This window comes from Durio zibethinus, chromosome 4, assembly GCF_047325235.1.
Source record: "Durio zibethinus cultivar Kanyao isolate XHJ-2024 chromosome 4, ASM4732523v1, whole genome shotgun sequence".
Classification (NCBI taxonomy): domain Eukaryota; kingdom Viridiplantae; phylum Streptophyta; class Magnoliopsida; order Malvales; family Malvaceae; genus Durio; species Durio zibethinus.
Window position 1 is genome coordinate 75,469 of NC_143165.1, and position 20,026 is coordinate 95,494.

At 28.7% G+C, this 20,026-nt stretch overlaps 1 protein-coding gene and 1 pseudogene across 2 annotated transcripts; one reads left to right on the plus strand and one right to left on the minus strand.

The window, feature by feature from the left end:
- Nucleotides 1-1,647: 1,647 nt before the first annotated feature.
- LOC111287572 (uncharacterized) lies at nucleotides 1,648-3,373 on the plus strand. Of its 2 annotated transcripts, none has more exons than XM_022878201.2 (2): nucleotides 1,648-1,830; nucleotides 2,315-3,373. In XM_022878201.2, the coding sequence occupies exon 2, from the start codon at nucleotides 2,345-2,347 to the stop codon at nucleotides 3,068-3,070; it is 726 nt and encodes a 241-aa protein (XP_022733936.1). In that variant the 5' UTR covers nucleotides 1,648-1,830; nucleotides 2,315-2,344; the 3' UTR covers nucleotides 3,071-3,373. The 2 variants fall into 2 exon arrangements, with proteins under 2 accessions (XP_022733936.1, XP_022733935.1); XM_022878200.2 differs by having other exon boundaries at nucleotides 1,649-1,838.
- A 681-nt stretch (nucleotides 3,374-4,054) lies between these two features.
- LOC111287066 (2,3-bisphosphoglycerate-independent phosphoglycerate mutase-like) lies at nucleotides 4,055-18,849 on the minus strand (annotated as a pseudogene).
- Between the last annotated feature and the right edge of the window lie 1,177 nt (nucleotides 18,850-20,026).

The window sequence follows — 20,026 nt, forward strand, 5'->3', positions numbered from 1 at the left end:
GGCTTATAAATGTTTGATTAAAGTCCATCCAAAATATATAGAAAAAATAAAAATAAATAGTTAAATCAGTACAAAATAAGTAAATAAGTCTGTTTAAAATGAACAATTTTAACTATTTAAAAATAGATAGTTTTTGTCTATTCAAAATAGACAGTTATGTTTATAAGAAATGACATTTATTTGTTTATAAAAAGTTCATCTAGTTTTCTGAAAAATATATAGAAACAATTCTTGGAACTATCCCTCTTTCTTCATACTCCAATTTTTTTTTATAAAAATTTTGTTGCAGAAAACCTTTATAAAAGTCTGGTGATCTTATGATACGTCAATGAATATTTGGTGGACTGATTTCATCAATGTAAAATATAATCAATCACTGAGCTTCATTATATCTTTAAAGTTTATTCCTTACAACCCTTTTGTACACTTACTAAATAAATAATACGATGAGGGCAAATAAAACCTTAAAGAAAATGGCACCGTTACATGCCTTGAAGCTTTTCTTCATAATTTCAAATTTATTAAAAGCAATAATTCTAGATTTTCAGCGTTTTGTACTAACATGAATGGTAGTCTAAAATACCATAAAATTTCAAGGCTAATCTTTAGCCTACCACTTTACAAAAATGGGTGTTAGCAGACCTCAAGATTTTGTTGCTTGGCGTTTATGGTTTTTTGTCTTACTATTTATGCTATTTTTTTCTTTTCTTCTTTTCAATTCTTGCTTTTATTTGTGGGTTGCATTAAACTTTTGGGTAAAAAGAGCTTGTTAATTGGATTGTTGAGATTTATTGTCAATTTAAGATGAAATTTTGCATCTTTAATGATTATTTTACATAGTTGAATAGTCATGCTTGAAAATGTTTGCTAAAATATAGTTGAAGAATTTTATTGTCTTATTCGTATTTTATTATTATTATTATTATTATCATAGTAAAAAAAAAACCCAAAATCCTACACCATCCACAATTCCAAATTTTATAATCTAATAATGTGATATAAGCTTTTAAAGAAAAAAAGTGATCACTTTCAACTTTCTATGCTAAACAAATTATTTTTTAAAAACCCTAAAATTCCCAAGTCTAAAACAAGAAATCAAAGAATGATGTGATGATTGATTTGAATTATATAAGACGAAAAAAAAAAAAAGAATTTATAAGAGATTATTGGTGGATGAGAAAGAGAAGGGCGTAAGTTAAAAGGAGGTGAAAATGGAATGTTGGTGGTTATTTAGTGGTAGAGGAACAGGGGAGGGTCGTTTTGGGTAAATAAAAAAAAAGGATTTTGATTTTTTTTAATTGATTTGAATATGAAAAAAATTATATTAAGTTATCTTTCAATTGTGACATGGATTTTTAATTTTAGTCCTAAAATATAGGCCATTTAATCAATAAAAATTATGCCACGTTATTTGGTTAAAAGACACATCAACCGTTCAATGAACATGTTATCATGTTTAACGAAAGATATTTAAATCGGATGAATATTTAAAATCCTAAAAAGTTATATATTTCAATATTAAAATTAATATAGAGGGACTAAGTTTATATTTTCTGATAAATACATAGACTTATAGCATAATTTAACCAATCCCAACCTAATCCCCAAATTTAAAAGTAAATAAATATAAAAAATCAAATAATCATACAAGAAAATGATTAGACGGTTCATATTAATCTTACAAAGAGAGATTGAGCGCAATAGTCCCTAGCGACGGTTGCCTCCTTTTAACTTCAGTAATTAGTCTTTTTCTTTCCCTTCACCTCGCTGCGCTCAGCCCGCTGCTGCATTGCCTTCCGCATTTGAGCTTGCTTCGTTTTCAGTCCTCAGGTAACCAGGTATAACCCTCTGTTATGCTTTTTTTTTTTTTCATTCTTTTAAATTTACATCGTTGATTTTATTACATTTATTTTTTCCTTTTATTAGGGATTTTGTTCATCTTCCTAGGATTTTCAATAACACCTTCTCAAATTGCATGAGGGTTGTTAGGATTTTTTTTGCTTCCCGGATAGTGTCGAAATTCCTACTATTGGGGTTTGTAATTTCGAATGAAGAAGGATTCTTCTTTCCTGTTCTTTTTTTTTTTTTTGCATATTTTATCCTTAGATTTCCTTTTCTCCTACTATTACTTCTGAATTTATGCTGTTTACATCTCAGGATTCCTCTTTCCAAGGATTAATTTTAGAACACAAAACCTCATTTTTGAAATGCTATGTTACGATTGGGTATTTGGGGCTGGAATTTCTTAACTGCCGTTTTAAAGCCTAGCCAATATAACCTAGCGATGGGCTATTTTTTTTTCCTTTCTTTGCAGCTTCCTTGGCTTTGTGTTACTATTGGATCTATGGATACTGGAACTTGTGCAAGCAAATGCCGAGACCTTTCTCTCAACTTAATGAAAAAATCAGATAATGTTTGCATAGAGGAAGCTAATGGGGAAGTTATTGATCCATCTACAACTACTAGAGAAGGTAATAAAGAAGCTTTTCTGGGGCCTATGACTCTTGGTGCCAACAGAGAAATTGGGGAGTTCTCCTATAATTGTAACACTCCGCCCAAAGTAGTCAAGAAACCACAAAAAATTCCTCATTTTGGTCTTCAAGCAACCATAAAACAAGACTCATTGGCTTCTGCCAATCATAGCAATCTCAAAACCCCAAAGGATGGTATTTTTGACGCATTTGCTCCTGGCCCAAAAGACATGGTGTTTGCTCCCATCTGTAGGAAATATATTGATGAAATGAGAGCTAGTGTTGCACGCTGCATAAATTTTGATTACTCTGTTAGAAATTTGGATTCTGTAACTCGTACAACTGCTGCAGAATCTATTTCAGATGAAGAAATGTTTGAATCTTTTTATGAAAATCTCCTGGAAGTTATTGTTTCGAACCAAGCTGAGGGTTTTGTTGCCGAATTGCCAGATATAGAATGGGATTCTGATGGTTGTAAGACACCTACTTCAGCTCCTTGCCTAAATGGGGCTGCTGAAACTTGCCCCGGTGCTCCTATTAAGCCCACTGGGAGATCAAGGAATATTGATTTGGGACTATGTAGAAAGCTTGAATTCTAACCATAATCACCAGCATTATGAGATGGCAAGGGGATATATTTTACTAAGTGTTAGTCTACCCTAACAGCATGCCACTAGTCGCTTTTGCTCTTAGAGATATCTATTTAACTGGAGTTCACAAAGTAGAACTAACATTGTATAGTTATTTCTTAATTAAACTATATTTATTCTTTTTGACGAGGGACAATGTTTGCAATATGTTGCCTTTGTGGCATCTTTTCTGCAAATCATCATTAAACCGTCTTGTATAATTGGTTCTTTTGTCAGATGATCTTCTAGGGTATGTTCCCTTGGCACGTCTAAGGTATAGTCTTTCTTTGAACGGTTGAGCTGAAAAAAATGTGCATGCAATATTCCTTTGGTTGCTTTTACAGATACAAGGAGATACTGAAGAAGCAATACTGTCTTGAACCCTTGAATGCAGGGGCAGGGCTTCCTATAGTTGGAGAGATTTTACACATCATGTCATGGATGTTATTGTTAACAAAGTGCTTTTATAATTTTTTGCTGTTCGCTTTGTTGTGCTAATTTGCGAGGTAAATACCCCGTGAAATGTTATGGCCGCCAATGCCCGAAGGTTCTGTTTGTCTCAACTTAAAGGTTGTTGATGCTTTTTGGATTGTTGGGTTTAATGCATGGGAAAATATTTTGATGATGGAGGCAATAATAATTTTTTTTTATACACATTTGAGAAATTGAGAATGCTAGTGAAGGAATTTGAACATTAGACATTGTGTCTTTGACCTTCTTAAAATGGGTAGTATCATTTTTAAGGTTAAGCTTGGGTTGTTAAATTATATAGAAATATGTAATTGCTCCCTATACTCAAGTCAACTGTTTTTATATATATATATATATAAAGGAGGCCTTGTGAGCAGTTATATGTTAAATGCATATGCATTAACGGTCACCTAAGTAGCAAAGGAAGGTAGTATTGTTTGCTAAAGAAGTCGTATTTTGAGTAACTATCGATCGCACGCGTGATTCCATCAGATGGATTCTAAGTCTGATGCGTTTGATTCTTTTCAACTGAATCAGAAAAAGTCTAGAAAGTACTAATGAATACAACGTAAATTGGCCACAACCCACCTAGCACATTGAAGCTCATCTTGCAGTGTTTTAAACTGAAACAAAATTACTATTCTTGAAGTGTTCTGTAAACTTACAGGTTGGCAAGTGTGCAAAGTGAGTATTTGAAAGTTGCCATTCTTGTCATAAAAGAGGCCGCCCAGACGTGTTCGTTTTCACCGTGTACTCAGCATTTCCATAATCGGCAGTCACAACATATATTGGACCAACTTGGTCGGTGGCATCTAGGATCATCTGCAATCCAACAAAGTTATCGTAGAAGCAATCTAAAAGCAAGGCTGCCTGGTACAGTCCAAATTTGGAAACCAGAATAATTTTTTAAAAAATACCGAGAAGTAGACATTTATCGTTAGCACGTTCACAGATCTAGCCCAAAAAATAAGTGTGATACTCCAATCTCATATCAAGATGTTTTGAAGATTTGTTATGATATATAAGCAAAAATTTAAATCCAAACTTGTGAGGTGCTTTTTTTGAGACAAAACCATGAAGCATTCGAATCAAAGCAAACAATACATCAAAGATTAAGTGTAGGTCTTCATAAATGGTATCTGAGCGGTTATCAATCGAATGGGAGCTAACTGCTACAACAGATGAGCCACTTCTAGAATCCTATGAGAACTAAGTACTATATGATAAGAGTCACTTTTAAAATCGTAACGTCTGGTATGCTCATAATTTTGTATGTACGGTTTTGTGTTTTGTGTTGGGTTGTGTTGATATGGTTCTATATATATTGTTATGTGCTTTGTGTTAAACTTAACTCAATCCTACATCAGAATGTTCTGAGGATCTGTTATAATATATAAATAAAGGTTTAAATCTAAATTTGTGAAGTATCTTTTGTAAGATAAAATTATAAATTTTCGAGTCAAAATGAACAATATCTCTTAAATTAGGTGTGGATCTCAACAATAAGAGTTAGATAATTGAAAAAAAAAATAGAACATCCTGAATACAAATTTCATTCACTCTTCTCATCCAATGAAGAATTACCAATCCAACGTCATTTTTTTCCTCAAACGTTAAACTTTCTCTTAAGATTTAAATTTACGATTTGCTAGGGAATTCGATGAGTCGCAAACTATGATTAGTCTATCAAAACATGTAAAACACGAAGGATTTTGAAATAGAATAAAGGAACAAAAGCCATCATACCTTCACAGCTTCATCAGCAGCCTTGCAGCCAATAATAATAGCTTGGATACCTTCAGTATGCCCCACCATGTCACCATTTGGTAGGTTAACACGAACTTAAACCAGCATGAAAAAGAACTAATTAGTATTTATAATCAGCCTGAATACCTATTCTAGATATATATGTGCATTAGTTATCTGATCAAATTTAGGGCTCAGAACGGCATCCCCAGCCTTTTCAGCAATCTCCACTACCTTCATTAGAGGTTACACATTAAGGGTTAATTTAGTGTTAGTGTTATAGTTGAAAAAAGTTTGGGTTAGAAAAAATGCATTTAAAAATGTAGTATTCGAGGAAGGCATGTGAGAATGGTTTTAACCGCCCCCTTCCCCCTTGTAAGGGCTTTACCTCTTTATAAAAAAAATGTAGAAAGAAAAATATGGTTAAAAATTTTAAGTATTTGGTATTATTGTGAAAATGTGTTGTGATATTCATAAAATAATAAAATATTAGAAAAATATGGTAATATATAGTGATTTTCTAACCTAAAAGTATTTTTCACCGTAAAAACACCTATTGAGGAGCTTTTTAGTTTGGGTTTGCAAACCAAAATTTTAAACTCAAAAGCTATATTTTTTTGTTTTTTAACATTGAAGTTGAGCAAAAACAACTTTTAAATGCAAAAGCTAATTCCAATAACTATGTTAAACTAAGCCTAAATGTAACGCCAACTTCGTTCAAAATTTCCACACATTCTTCCATGCCAGGATTGAAATAGCTAAAGTGATTCCCATTTCAAAAGAAAATGACTTAACCAAATTTGACAGTTTCAATATTGGTTAAGAAAAGCAAAGTAAAATAGTAAAGCAAACAAATAAAAAATGAGCAATCTAAGTCCTTATATTTTTGTTTGCATGCAAAATCCTGCGTAACCAAAGTTGTTAATATCATATTAGACTATGTTTTGATTTACTTTAAAAAATTATATATTCGTTACTAGTTGTTTTGGCATATTATTTCAAAATTTTTGATTTATTACAATTATATTTATAAATATATATTAACTTTATATAATAATACTACAAATAATCTACAGAATAAATATGTAATATTTTTAAAAACCAAATAAATAAATTTAAAAGTATAAGAAATAATATCATCAATTTATTATGATAGTTTTAAATACTTAATATGATCATATAATATTTAAATAAATATTTTTTCATGTAAATATTAAGATAAAAAAATGAAAAAAATTAATTCTGGTTTTATGATTGTTAAATTTTAGAGAGGGAGCAAAATTTTTTTCTTAAAAGAGATTGAAATATTTAGGAACTTTGATTTTAAAAAATAAAGTATAAAAAAATAAGTTTCAGTAAAAAATAGAAAAACCTAACTTTGAAAGTTCATTTTGTTAATTAGTTTTATTTTTATTAGATTAAAAATAGTCAAAAAAACAAAAGACAAAATATAAATTATAAAACATATTTTACATTCACGTACCGACCAAAATAAGCTAATTTATTGAAATTCACCGAAACTAACAAAAACAACGAGTATTACCTGTTACTAAATTTGATAAGAAAACCATTCTTAGATGTAGTGTTTTTTTATATAACTGAAGTATATAGACCAATACAATTGATATCGAAACAAAATTAACAACATTATACATGACACTTGTTCAAAAAGGAGTCAAAAGAAATTTATTATTTGTTAAAGATATTTTAGCTCAAAAGAAAATAATGGAAATGACTAGAAAAAAAATAGCATAAGAGATTGAGAAAGTGATAGTGAGGGAAGGCTTTTCTTTTCTTAAAGTCAATAAAAGATTGAATTGGAGAAAATAGTTGGCAATACTCAAGCATAGGAATTTCCCAATAAGTGGCAAGAATTTCATGAAAAAAAAATAGTTTTATTTAGAGAGGGGATTGAAAAAAAGCTAAATGGAAAGAGAAAGAGAAAAAAAAAAGAAAATAGAAAAAGTGGAGAGAATTTGATGTCTCTTGGAGGAAAAAGAGGCATGGTGAAGAAAAAGAGATAAAAAGGGAAGGAAAATAGAGAATGGTGGTGCGTCAATTAGAATTCGACGCTACAAAGCGTAGGGCCTAATTAACGATGTCAAAATCAACCTTCACTTAAGGGTGAAAATGGTTTAGATCAGATCGAATTGGATTTAGTTCAATTTTTTTAATAATGTACAAAATTATGAATTTTTAAAATCTGATCCGAATCCAAACCAAACTTTCATATGCTCCAATCAGATATGAATTAAACCTTCTATTAGTACAATTCATTGATTTTTTAAAATTAATTTTTTATATATTATTTTAATATGTTTTTTAATATATTTAAATAGATTTATGTATAAAATAATTATTTTTATTTTATAAAAATTAAAAAATATATAAAAGCTAATAAAAATATATATTTCAATTCAGTTTGGTTTCTTCAATTTTTCACTTCCCAATCCAAACTCAATATATACATTTAATATCCGAACTTAATCCAAACCAAATCAAACACTATAGTTTCGAATTGGTTTTCAATTTTTTTGATTTTTTCTCATCCCTTCCCTCACTTCATCTTTGGAAGTAATTTGCTCTTTCTCAACATTTTTGTTTATTTATTTTAGGAATCCTTAATTTTTCATGATTGATAAAGGTTTGTGTTGCAAAATCCCTAGGTGCAAGTTGGATGAAATTCCTGATTTGCCTTCTTTTTCGCTACAAGTTCAAACCCCTCACTTCCATCATTCATTCTATTTTCCACTCCACCAATAATGCCACCACCAAGCTTATTAGCAGACTCTAGGTCTTTTTTATTTTAATTATAATAAGAGTGCATTTCTCTTAGAACTAAAAGCTTGAATTACCAATTGATCATTCAAGAACTATAAAGGATCTTTCTTTGTATGCCCATAATAAACTTACCTTTTGTTTGATGAATTTCATTCCCAACTTCATTATATCTAATCAATCAATATTTATTATTTACATAAATTTGAAGGATTATTGCTCATATCTTTTACTTACGATGAATTTTATAAAAGGCAAGATCATTGTAATGTTAATGCTTTGGAAATTTAAACCAAATTATCATTCATGAATTATGTTCGGAGTCTATATTATACCTGACATTCTATTTAATGAGTTGGTTGCTCTGAATTCTTTCCTGTCATTTTTTTTGTATACCATCATTAATGAATTTAAGTCAATAATAAAGGAAAATGAAACCAAATTTAAATGTTTAATGTTAAATTTGTCCTTTTAAATGGCTATTGATATGTTATTGTTAATCTATGTGTGTTTCTCATAAATGAAATGCATATCAAACATATTAGATTTAGGTTTTATTTGAAGTATTAGGTGAGCATTTTTGAAATCTTTTTCCTATTTACATTTCATCACTATGTTAGTTCCTTTGAAAAAGAAGTGATTAGATTATTATATGTTGAAAAAAGTGCCTTTTGCAGAGATTTTAAGATTAATTTTAACATTTAAATATCTTTCACAATTGTTCTAAGTGTTCTTATCTTATTGTTTTAAAATGGATATATAACTATTTAATCTTCTATATCCATTCAAATTTAAACTTTTTTCATAATTGTTGAAATTTTATTTCCATTTTAGGTTTATTCCTTTCTGTCAAATTACAAAACTCAATTTGCTACCACTCTTTTGCAATTTGGTCTTTCAAAGGCTTATTTCTTTATTTTCAAACCCTAGGTAAAGTTGTTTATTTCCTTATGATTATGCCAACTATTGATTTGTTAAAAAAAAGAAAAGCGACAATTTGATTCTGCTATCACTAACATGTTTTTAAAACTATTGCATACCGTTATGCTTAGTCATTTAGGCATTAAAATTATACATGTTATTGTTTAATTCCATATTTTAACTTATTTTTTTGGTTTGAATACTAATTCTTACAGATATAATTTTTACCATTGTTAAAGGTAACTTACTCTTAACAATTGAGAAATCAAGTACTTTTCTACCCAATTTGGATTTCCTTTATACAACTATATCATGAAATAGTTTGTTATAGGGTTAACTTGTTTGAAAATAGATGCATGAGCTCTATTAACCAATACTAAATAATGTTACATTTCATGTTATGCTAAGCTGTTGTTGTATTATATCCCCATGCTAAGATCTTATTTTAAGATTTGAATTATCAAATAATTTGGTGAGAATAAATTTTTATAAATTTTTATAAATTTTTATAAATTTTTATAAATTTTTATAAATTTTTTAAAGAATTACTAAACCTACCAATAGTTTGTAAAAATTTAGCTTTAAGATTTAAACCATTAATAGTTTGGTATGATTAATTTTAAAAACTATTTTTTAATTATCTTTAAAAAGATCATTAAACATTCCAATAGTTTGGTAAGATTTAATTATGAGATTTAAATCCTCTAAATTTGCTAAGGTTAATTTAGAAAAACTTCTCACTTAAAAATTCTTGAGGGGATCACTTTTGTATTCCCCTCTTAATTTCATTATCTAGAGAATTTTATTTACAATTAAAATTAAATTACATGATAAAAGAAAATTAAATTTACAAATTATTTAATTAACATGTATATATTAGTTATTTCCTAATCTAATCAACCTAAATATAAATAAAAAAAATAAACAAACAAGTAAAACAAAACAAAATAATAAATAAATATCAAAACTAAAAATATGAATTTTGGGGCCACACCCTGACATCATCTAAACCTTTGAATTTGGTTCCCCAACTGCTTGTAAAAGCTTTCATGCCATAGTTATTTGCCTTGAAATCACAACTTCCCTTTGAAAAGCTATTTTTCTCATACTAACAGCCTTGTCACAAGCCTTAATGGTACATTCAACTTCAATGGTCTTTGTGATCAACATATGTGAATTGAATGGAAGAGCATTAAGACCTAAGAAAGACCTTCTTTATATTTTTAGAACTTCTCTCTTTTTAAATTATGAAACTTGGTAGTCTTTTTTCTTCACCCAAAATAAGATTTTTCATATTCTTGTAAGAGTTATCACTATCACAATTGATGCTTTGTTAGCTATAATAAGTGATGATAAACCCTAGTAAGACACCGCCCTTAACAAACTTTTTCACACCCAAGTTGGCTGTAGAAGATTTCTTCTAATTTGTGGATTCTCTCTTTAACACTCTAAGCTTCAATTTTGCTACTTCGAAGTTTTTATTTTTTCCTCGACAGCAACTATTTCTTTTAACTTTATTAAATTTAACTCTCAATTTCCTTATCTCTCCTTAATCTCCTAAAACCATTACCATTTCGAAAACTACAAATTTCTTTTAGGTTTCCACACCTCCTATTCTCTATATGTTCCTTAATAAAAAAAAATCCCAAAGAAAGCTAATTATCTAAACCCAAAACCCACTATGAGAAAAGAAATTTGTTTTCTGCCTCTGACTCTTTAGAACTAGTCTAAACCATGATTGTGTGTTTGCTTGATTTTGTTTCCTATGATTTAGCCCCTGGGGTTCTGCTTGTTTGCGCTCTAATTGTGTATTATGTAATTGAGTTTTCTTCTTTTTTCAATTCTTTCCATTTTTTCTTTTTTTTTTTCAAAATTGAAACACCCAAAAAAATTGAGGAAAATGACCCCTCGAATCCTAAAAAAAATTTCAATTTACTACCACTACCAGAGATTAGGTCTTTAGTGGTATTTTTTTTAAGTTTAGCGACGTTTTTAAACGTCACTAAATTTAGCAGCGTTTTTTGATACAAACGTCACTAAATTTAGCAGCATTTGTGCTTTAAAACGTCTCTAAATTATGAATTTAGTGGTATTTGTATAAAAAAATACTGCTAAATTTAGTGGCATTTATGTTTAAAAATACCATTAAATGCTGAAAATAGTAGCATTTGTAGTAAAAATATCACTAAATTTAACAGCATTTTCTGATACAAATGTCACTAAATTCAACATTTAGTGGCATTTTTAAATACAAACGCTACTAAATCAAAATTTTAACTTTTTTTTAATTTTCTTTTAATATTTATTATTATTATTATTAAAAAAAATTGTTAAAAGAAATAAAAATGAATTTAAATTCATAAACTGAATATTATTAATATTTAAATATCTAAATACATAATTTGTTTCAATATGCATGTAACACAAAGTTTAATACATGCAATAACATTCCACTTTGCATTTATTTTCCTCTTGCCCATCAATGGACTCTATAGAATGAGTCGCACTTGCTTTGAGTGGAGCCTAGAATGCCCATTCCTCATCTTGGCTTATATTGCTAAAGAGAATATTTCTCCAAGAACTTCAAAATGTGCTATTAGAAATGCATCATAGTATATTTTATTTATCTTCTTCACAACTTCATGTTCCATCCTAATTGAAAAATGTCACTGGGTAAGCTATAAAAAATACCATAAAATTTGTAATGCAAGATAAAATCAGGGAAAATATACAAGATCTCATTGTTACATACATGCAAAAATAACAGAGAAATAGATTTAACGAAAGCAACAAACTAAGATATATTTTTTGGCTAATGATCATGTTCCGAGTGCACAAGGCAAAAGAATGTACACTCTCTCTCTGAATGCATTTCACAAAATTGCCTTTCATAATCATAGTTCTTCCATTTTGCATATTTCATTATGAAATTACTAGACTTAAAATGTAGTGCCATATAATTTGAGGAAAGGAGAATATACAAAAGGCTGAGAGATAGATCTTCAATCAAGTTCATGTTTGATTACATTGGAAAAAGACAAAGATTATTTGATTCCATGAAGTTTATAAGATAAACCATTTCAAATTATATTTTCAGCTCATAAATAAATTCATAAAAATAAATGGATTCAAATGCTTCAAGACGGAAATAAACCAATCTTTCAAAATAAAATGATCATGCAGTAGAGTTTTATGAGGGAAATGCAAATTGTGAATGGATAAATCAACTATGCTGCACCTTGAACTGATGGGACAACTGTGTCTGTAGAGATCAATGCTTTTTTAGACTTAGCAGCAGTAAAAACTGTATCATGGAATCATCAAAAAGTAATTGAAAAAAATATAGAGGATCAATCCAAGTTGATAGGTCTACAATATGCACCTTTTAATTGCAAAAGCTTCATAATAAAACCTAGAATAACAAATGGAAACATCACAATGGTTTCCACCTAAAATGCAAAATGTCAATTTAAATGATTGCCAACCTGTTAACTAGTTATCTTAGATTAACATATGGGCAGAACATAGAGCATTATAAAATATGGACAATAGCAAAACTTGGCATATTTGAAATAAGGATGATTTTTTTATTCTTAAACTAGGAAGGAATTAAGGAGATCAATTTAACAAATATCTATACAAAAGCTAGAAAAGAAAACTTACTATTCCACATAAACACATCCAAGTGCATATCCAATTGGCATACACATGTAAAATATTGCTAGCCATGCTGTTTTATGATACAAAAGCAAAAAGTGAATAAAATTCAAGGGGATGACATCAACAAAAAAGGTTCTGATTGAAAGAGATATAAACGCAAAAGGTATGTTGCATATAACTCCCAAACTCAATAGTTGATAGCAAGATGACTGTGATCTATAGGTGTGATAAAATAATTAGATTCAACCCTGAAACTAAAGTTTTTATAATGGGTCATACTAAAACAATTAACTTAATTTCTTGTTTCGACATTAAAAGCTTGAAGCCAAAACATTCTTTTTTTACCTTTTTCAATCATACCAATTTATGGAAAAAGCCCAAATTCCTTGACTTTTGGGATAAAATAACCTTTTAGCCACATTTAGATCTTCATTCAAATAAACAAGTAAGAGTATCTTAACACATATCAATTTTAGGATACATTAAATGAAGGAAATTCTTCTACAGATAAGTTATCAACATTGCAATTGCAGTAGCCCAAACTTTAAAGCAATTGGTTCAAAACAAATCCAACTCCAACCTTAAACACACACATATAATTGAAATAAAACACATCTCAAAACCAGTATATTAAATCTGAATTTTCATTTTTGTTCCTTTAAATTTTCTTCAAAACAAGCTGAAATTTCAAAGATCTATAAAAAAAAAATCATGAGAAATCAATTTGAAAAGCAAAAATTGAAGAAAAATCACATAATGTAAGGAAAGAAAACAAAACTACAACTAACAACTAACTTGTAACCAAACGTGAATTAATTGATATACGTCTAATTGATGCTAAAACAAGTGATCATAAACTAGAATTGAAAAGATCAATTAAGGAACTAAAAGGAAAACTGATTTGAAGAACAAAAAGTGCAAGAAAATACAAGAATTAACTAGAAACAACTAAAATATAAAGTGAAATTCAATTGAAACTCACTGAGTTAATGAAAGAAAAAATTAGGTCTAAAAGCTTATAATGAAAATGAACTTGAAATGAGCTAAGAAACAATTCATCAATCAAGTTTGCTATAAAATTCAATAAGAAAATGGCAGCAAAATAGAGAAAAAGTAGCTTAATGAACTAGCAACTCAAGTGATACTCAAAACAAAGAAAAATAGAGCATTAAAAACAAAATCTATCCAAACACCAAATGAATTCATGAAAATAAATGCAATCAATTAAAAATTAACAAGTAAACATGTAAAATTAAGAATGTAAAGCATGAGAGAATCAAATCGAAAACCTAGAAGGAGAGAGGATCATAATTCATCAAGTTCTCATGCATGGATCATTTCTACCTTTTGGATTCAGCCTTAAGTTTGAAAAATTTACTATACTTGTTCAGATGGAATTTGAGGCTGAATTTTTACTGGATAATAGCCTTATGAACTAGGAATCTAGAAAAAGAATTTGAAGTAAATCAAGCTAGAATTCATTGAGTTTTGATTAAAAGACTGAAGATAGGTTAGGTGCGTGGTTTTGAAAACCAGATTTGAGTTCAACGTGAATTTTATAGAATTTGAAAAGAAAATCATGAGAATTTGTAAATTTCATTATGAAAAACTTAAAGAATATTCAAAAAGAGTGTAGGAAACCTAAAATTGTAACAAGATTCAATTAAGAAAATTGAAATTAAAAGATGTTTAGTTGGAGAGAAAATGAAAATGATAACAGATCAGGTTCTAACAAGAAAAATGAAAGGTAAAATATCAGTGCTATGCTCTAAGTTATACCAACAAAGATATATGGAAAGCATAAACTTCTTATAAGACAGTTGATTAGTCATAAAATATGGCTTAAACAAGGTTCAGGAAAGTATGAACAAGCATCAACAAATATCATACAGACATTCATGTGAAACCATAGCCTCCCATCCCAAAACCCCTTAGTTTCTGACAAATTATTAAAAGAAGTTCTTTTCGTAATAGAATACAAGATTCAAGTACATTCAGTTATCATGAATTTATACATTTATACAGTTCTCTCTTTTTGAAAGATCTTCTTTCAAAATAATTACGTTTCTCACTTCCTCTCATATTCACCCAAGCATATTCAACACACTAAATCGAACAGCAGGCAAAGATTTCTATATTAAATCAACAAAGATAGAGCAAGAATCAAGGTAAAACATTCATATATAGATGTCAGATAAGTAAGAGCAACCTTGTGCTGGAGTATTCAAAGAGCTTTCCAGTGGTTGAAAAGATTAAAAGAGCTATCTCAACGTCACAAATAATGGAAAGCTCATGAGCTTTCTTGAAAAGTCCTATCTTTTCTTTGAGAAAGTCACCTGCCTCATTGCTACATTGTCAATCTTCTTGATTTGAATTTTCTTTCTTGTCATTCTCTTCTAAGAAAAAAGTTAAGGAAAAAAAGAAAATTACAGAGAAGAAAGAAGGGGTTTCAATTTTGGAGAAAAATTTTAACCGTGTCATTTCTTCACAATAGCGGTGTTTACTTTTAAAAAAATGCCACTATTTGCAAAATAGGATTATTAAAGGTGTTTCAGGCCAAAAACGCATTCAATAATCCTTTTAAATTTTGATGAGGAGATTATTAAAGGTATTTTTTTACCAAAAATACTTTCAATAATCTCCTTCATTTTTTATGAGATGATTATTGAAGGTATTTCAGGCAAAAAACACCTTTAATAATCCCTTTAAATTTTGATGAGAGAATTATTAAAAGTATTTTTTATCAAAAATGCCTTCAATAATTCCCTCCAATTTTTTAGAAGGGATTATTAAAGGTTTTTTTTGGTAAAAAATACTTTCAATAATCTCTTTTAATTTTTTAAAGGAGATTATTGAAAGTGTTTTTTGTAAAAAAAAAAAACCTTCAATAATCCGCTTCCTTTTTTATGAGGAGATTATTGAAGGTATTTTTTTTACAAAAAATGCATTCAATAATCCCTTTCATTTTTTATGGAGGGATTATTGAAGGTGTTTCAGGCAAAAAACACCTTCAATAATCTCTGTAAATTTTGATAAAGAGATTATTAAAGACGTTTTTTACTAAAACGTCTTCAATAATCCCCTCTAATTTTTTAAAAGGGATTATTGAAGGTATTTTCTGTAAAAAAGCCTTCAATAATCCCCTTCATTTTTTATGACCTAATTATTAAAGGCGTTTCAAGACAAAAACGCCTTCAATAATGCCTTTAAATTTCTATCTTTAGTGGCGTTTATAACTACAAACGTCGCTATTGGAATATTTAGTGATGTTTTAATAAAAAATACCATAAATTTTATAAAAACACGAAAGTTAGCGATGTTTTTAAGTGAAACACCGTTAAAAAACTACCACTAATTTTTTATTTTCTTATAGTGTGCCAAAATTTGTTTAATTTCTCTGCAATGTATCGTGGATTGTGGATTGTGTTTTTTTGAATTGTTGTGTGATTGCTAGCTAGAAATTGTGTTTTAGCAATCTCTTTCTGGCTTGATAAACCTTAGATAGAAATCCTCCTAACCATCCCTAAAATTTTTATCGAAAGTTTTCTCCCAACAAAACTCTAAAATTAAAACCCTTTTTTCTATTGTCGAACCCCTCTTGTTGTTGATTATTGTAGAGTTTTATATTAAATTAATCCAATTATCTCAAGCACTCTAAATCAACTAAAATATTAGGATTTTGATTTGAATGGGATTCAATCTTAAAAAATGACTCTATCTATAATCCTCATCCACTTTGATTTTCTTTAATTTTTTCTTTTTTCCTTTTTTGTTTTTTTCCAAAAATGAATAAACAAAAAATAACAAATAAATAACTAAAAACAAAAAGAGAACTAGAGTAATACCAAGTTTAAAACTAAAACCAAACTCAAGGTCCAATTAGACAAACCAAACTCTTGAATAATGGAACCCCAATTCCAAAATCTTCGAATTTCAAAAATTGAAAAAATTTTAAAATTGTGGACAAAATAAAATGTTACACTTAAAGTATCATCATTTTATTAGTTACTATTTTTTTATAGTTAAAATTTACATATTACTGCTTTTATAGCATTTTAGCCTTGACAAATACATGAATACGACATTTTATTGGGCATCATCTTAAATCTATCACTTTGGTATATGTTAACTTTTATTGCTCTTTCTTGCTTATATAATAGTGAAATATGTCTAACTTGCTTATATAATAGTAAAATATGTCTAAATAATCCCTTTAACTACAAATATATATATATATATGTTTATTTTGTTTATTTAACATCAATTTAGTTTAAAATTATTTTATCTTGAAGCGAAGCGAGGTTTGCTTCTTAGTTATAATAAAATGATGACTCCTAGATAAAATAAGCCTCTTACTTTTTATATATCATAAAAAAAATGTAGTGCAAAACAAATTCGTGATTCATCACACTTGGAGCAAGGAATAACTTTAGGATTGAGAGTTTAGTATCTTAACCAAAATTAATAAAAAAGAAAAAAAAAACTAAAATCAAACTTGAGAATAAGAAAAGGAGATATCTAAAAAAAAAAAAGAAAAAGAAAATTTGTAGGGCTCAGAACTAACCAAAGAACTTACAGCCATTTTCAAAATTCGCTCTACAAATTAAACAATATATTTATGTTGCGAATTTGCATTAACACTTGCAAGCAAAAGTACGAACACAGTTATGCAGCAAATATTCACCAGATGTCATTTCTATATCTGTTGAAGAAATAAGATAGTAGCTTGGACACTTGAACTCTTCATCATACTGTAGCATTCCAGCATAATGGATTTCAAGGTAAAAATAACAACAGCATCACCATCCATTATTAGACCCACAACCATCATTCTTATTAATAACAAGGGCAGTAAATACTAGTCATTTGCATTGGGTTGCTCCCGCAATTTCTTCACAGTTTCAACAACATTCCTAAACTTGTGTGGAGCTTCACCAAGAGCTTGGGCATCCCATCATTACTTCATAACATTCCAGTCATTCAACAAAAGATAATTAAATGAGATAATCGATCCATTTATAGAGGCAAATGTGGCATTCTTAATACATCTACCTGGGTAAAATCCTTTTAATTTTTACGTTTAAAAATCTTGCCTAGTAAAGATGGATCGAGGTATTTGTATCCTTGGTTTCACAAATGAATCAAATAAAAAGAAAATGAACAAACAATGACAAAAAAGATAAAAACAAATGAATAAAAAAAGCACTCGAGAACACTACCAAATCATAACTATAATAAGCATTGAATCATGTAATGGCATTTATGTGTCATTTATTAGTAAATCAAAATTGAACTTGGGAAATACATCTTAATAATAAGAGGGTGGTTTAAACAACAACTTACATTTCGTTTCTGATATTCAACCAAAAAAAAAAAAAGGAAAGAAAAGTAACGATTGATGAAGAACAAAAAAATTACATTTATGATTTATCGATGTATTCTTATTTGGTTTAGATGTAATTACTACCTACTTAAAACGACAAAATTTATTTACGAAGTCTTACAAATTCCTAACCTCATAACGGTCCATTATGACATACATGCGGCCTCTGTCAGATGGAATATAGGCATTAATACCTTTCTGACGTAGTTTTGCAAGGTCATTCTCAAGTCTACATAAAGCTGAACATCCAACACATTCAATAAATCGCTCACTAGCTCCCTTCCATAACAACCGCAGAAGAAGAAGTAAAGAAAATAAGTCATAACTTTTGTTAGAGAAAGCTGAACCCTGAAAAGATAATTTAAGTTACATGTAATTGATCAAGCCGAGAATGCAAACCACCATCACGTAGTAATCTGATAAGGTACAATGTTCCATTTTCAAAATATTCGCTTATGTACTTAAAACGCTCTCCCTCATAGATTTTTCCAGAGGCAAGAGCAAGATCAACAAACTTAGCCCTGCAATAAAGAAAAAAATTAATTTATAAATTGGCTTAGTTTGCCAGCCACTAAGTCGTGATTAGAAAAGGCTATGAAAGAGGAATGCACAAACCAAATTATATGTGAAATATGAAGAAATTTGACAAAGAGTGAAGTTATCCCAAAATGAGGGAGAGCACTGACCCTCGAGCATAAATGTGTCTCGCACAAAGACCATTGTCAGCAACCTCATTGTTGCCCATGTCATCTTCAGTTGGAAGTCCCACAGCGATTCTATGACCTTTAATCAATTTTCATTTCTTAGGGGTACGCATTGAAGAATGAGTAAATCCCAGTCACCGTTAATATGTAACTCATGCCAAAAGAAATAGTAAAGGATTTATTCATTCATTCTTCAATTAATTGAACTATTATAAATAAATAAAGATTTATGAACCCAGTTGAAAAATATGCCCTAAAAAAGTTACAAAATTTGTTGGTAGAATATTGGACCTTTGATTTCAATCATTAGAATTCAAATTTTGATAACTCCAAGTTAAAAAATAAAAGAAGTCCAATTTTAACAATTAAGAGAATGACAATTTTGATAATAAAGAAAAAAAATATAAAATGAATTTAAAAAATTCCTCGAAACCTTAGGCAATCTTAGCCAATTCCTCACTCTCCTCGACAACACCTTAGGCATAATTACTAAATCAATATATTTATTCATTGAATAATAAATACAAACTAATTAAACTATTTACCTTTTAAAAAACTTGATTAGTAGATTGCATACAAAGCCCACTTCATCCATATGTGTTAATAAAAAATTCTTTTACAATATATCTCATTAGCCATGACTAGTAAAAAAGTCTTTTAACTTTAATTTTCAAATAACAACAAATTCAAAGAGAGAGAGAGAGAGAGAGAGAGAGAGAGAAACTAAGCACATAAATGAAAGCTCAGGGTTTAATTTCAAAGTAACAAATTTTTTTTAAAAAAAAATCATATAGACAAAGACCTACCTAAATTTTTCAATAATTACTTGATATTGAGCACTTCATTGACAATGTCCAATTGAAGTAAAGTTAAAGTTGTTAGTTTTAAATCATGAGTTCAACTTAATTGATTTACGTAATTATCTTTGAAAGATGGTATTTCAAGATCAAATCTTAATACTTATAATCCCTTTTCATATTCTCACACTCTAGCCTATGTCAAACAAAAATAGTTAGTCTTGTTTCATTTAAAGAAATAAGTTTAAAATTTTATAATAAAAATTTTAAATTAGAAAAACTAAAATTTATTTTTTTTAATTTTTTTAATTTTTATCTTGTATATTTAGGTAATTTTTTTATAAATATACATTAATATATATTTTTTCAATAAAATATATTAATTCTAATTAATCTAAAAGAATAATTTTATATTATTTAATAAAAAACCTATTTACTAAATATATAAAAGTATATATAAGGTATA

Coding starts and splice junctions, on each gene's coding strand:
- LOC111287572 (XM_022878201.2), top strand. CDS start 2,345: ATGGATACTGGAACTTGTGCAAGCAAATGCCGAGACCTTTCTCTCAAC.